The sequence below is a fragment of the Ilyonectria robusta genome (assembly GCF_021365365.1).
Source record: "Ilyonectria robusta strain PMI_751 chromosome Unknown BGZ61scaffold_251, whole genome shotgun sequence".
NCBI lineage: Eukaryota > Fungi > Ascomycota > Sordariomycetes > Hypocreales > Nectriaceae > Ilyonectria > Ilyonectria robusta.
This window is the reverse complement of record NW_025764685.1, coordinates 1-1,989: the sequence shown is the minus strand read 5'-3', so window position 1 is coordinate 1,989 and position 1,989 is coordinate 1. Positions and strand designations below refer to the sequence as shown.

The 1,989-nt window shown below is 46.3% G+C and overlaps 1 protein-coding gene across 1 annotated transcript; it reads left to right on the top strand.

The window, feature by feature from the left end:
* Positions 1–640: 640 nt before the first annotated feature.
* BGZ61DRAFT_470176 (uncharacterized protein) lies at positions 641–1,698 on the top strand. Its single transcript, XM_046248047.1, has one exon. It carries the CDS (start codon positions 720–722, stop codon positions 1,314–1,316), a length of 597 nt encoding a protein of 198 aa, XP_046092774.1. The 5' UTR covers positions 641–719; the 3' UTR covers positions 1,317–1,698.
* The last annotated feature ends 291 nt before the right edge of the window (positions 1,699–1,989 follow it).

Here is a 1,989-nt window from a genome sequence, read left to right as displayed (position 1 = left end):
GGTAAACGATGTTAAGGCAATCCAGTGAGAACTTTGCGCAACTAAAACAACTAAAGGAAAGTGTCTATAAGATGAGCACTTAAGTACTAGAGATCTATTTGGTTTGTTTTAGGCTTAACTCAATATCCTCAGATAGATTAAAGCCATACAATAATCTTCAAGCAATAGATATAAACACTTAGTGCTCCGTCCAGAACCATAAAACAATAGCTGAACAGTATGGTTGTTGCACTCTGACCTTTGCTGTAAGCTTCAATTCAACCCTTCTGACTTCAACCTTGCTGTCCTCAACTCTGCTGTCCATAGGTAACAACCTTGAGATATAACCTTGCTCTAAACAAGATAATATAGGAGGAACTGCTATCTCCCGTCATATATATATATATAGCTATATATAAATAATAGTATTTAATAGTATTTCATAATTTATTAAATTATTTCAAGTTGTTTATTATTTTTAAATTAATCCAGACCATTGAGAGCGCTGAACTGAAGATCGAAATCTGCGGGACGGCGCTAAATTTACTAAGCCTACAGTGGTTACGTGCCGTCGCTTGACGGTTTCAGGCCCACCAATGGCAACTCCACTCTGGACCTTGTAATTTCCCCATCATTCCGTACTCCTTATTCGTAGCCTCCTGTTATTCTCCCGTCATTCCCCTGTGAACTTGCTCTGTAGATGTTTTATCCATTTGCCCTTTGAGGCTCAACGGAGCAGGATGGCAGCCATCGCCATGACTCAGGCCTCGCGCCCGAACTTGATTTCCTCGGTGGACCAACTCTTCGAGCTGGTCGAAGGCCTCGACGAAGCCCAGATACAATCCTTGCTGCAAGATTTCAACAACACGGTAGTAAGCAACGTCCCGGTTTCCCACGGCGTCGATCTATTCGAACATCCGAAGCCGAGATCAACTCCCGTCCGCGTTCTTTCCATTCGACGATTCACACTCAAGACTCCACGAATATTCAATCGATCAAACAAAGGGCAGACTCCGGCTCCAGCCCTACTATCGCGTCCGAGGACGGCATTGCCTACCTCTGCGAGGCACTACAGGAGAATAAGCCGGCCTGTACTGCCGACGCTTCCCAGCGGTCCCGACTTGGACGCTCTGCTATCAGCCTACCTCGCGCGCCTCCCGCCCAAATCTCCATCCAACACTTCGTCCCCGTCCTCTACGAGATCAATATCCGCCAGCTCTTCGCTGAGCGTCGAAGCAGACGATACCCACATGGATTCGCTCGCACCCTTGGTTTTTGGCAGACCCCAAAGACAAAACAGCAACATGGGTGACATATTTGAGGTGCTGGAATATTGATTAGGAGAGTGAACGTGACGCAAAGGTTGCTTCACCCTGCTGTTATTACTATAGCAATGATGCTGTTCGCCTCTACGCTGCAGGCGGTGTTTATTGGAAGCAGCTCATGAAGCAGCCAGGCATGTAATGCATGCTGCAATATAGATGTAGGGATGGCTCAGTAATCAGCAATAATCTGACACATAAGATGGAGAGAATGTCATTTTCATATTAATTTCTAACAGAAGGAAGGCGTGAGGGTTTGAAGTTGATGGTAGTGATTCTGCAGCAGTTGCTCCACGGGTGGCAACACATAAATGTATCCTTCACACAACCGGTCATAATCTCGCCACCGACACCACCATTGCTACAATACTGAAAATTGGTTTCAAATAATGACATGCATTTCACATCAGTCGACTCGCCGAGTTGCTTCCATGTGTTGGCGTTGGGTAAAATTTCCCCCCTCCAGCTCACACGAGTCATCCCACTTTGCCTCAAAGTGGTACGTAACACCACCCCTGGTGATCTCAGAGAAGATATGGGTTCTCGTCTCCCTTGACAACAATAAATAGATGCCTTTGACTACTACCCAGACAGCGACCAGGCCTCGGATAACCTACAGCATCATTTACAATCATAGGATGATGCCTCGGCGACGTCGCCCCCGATATATGTCAAGACCAATGGATAC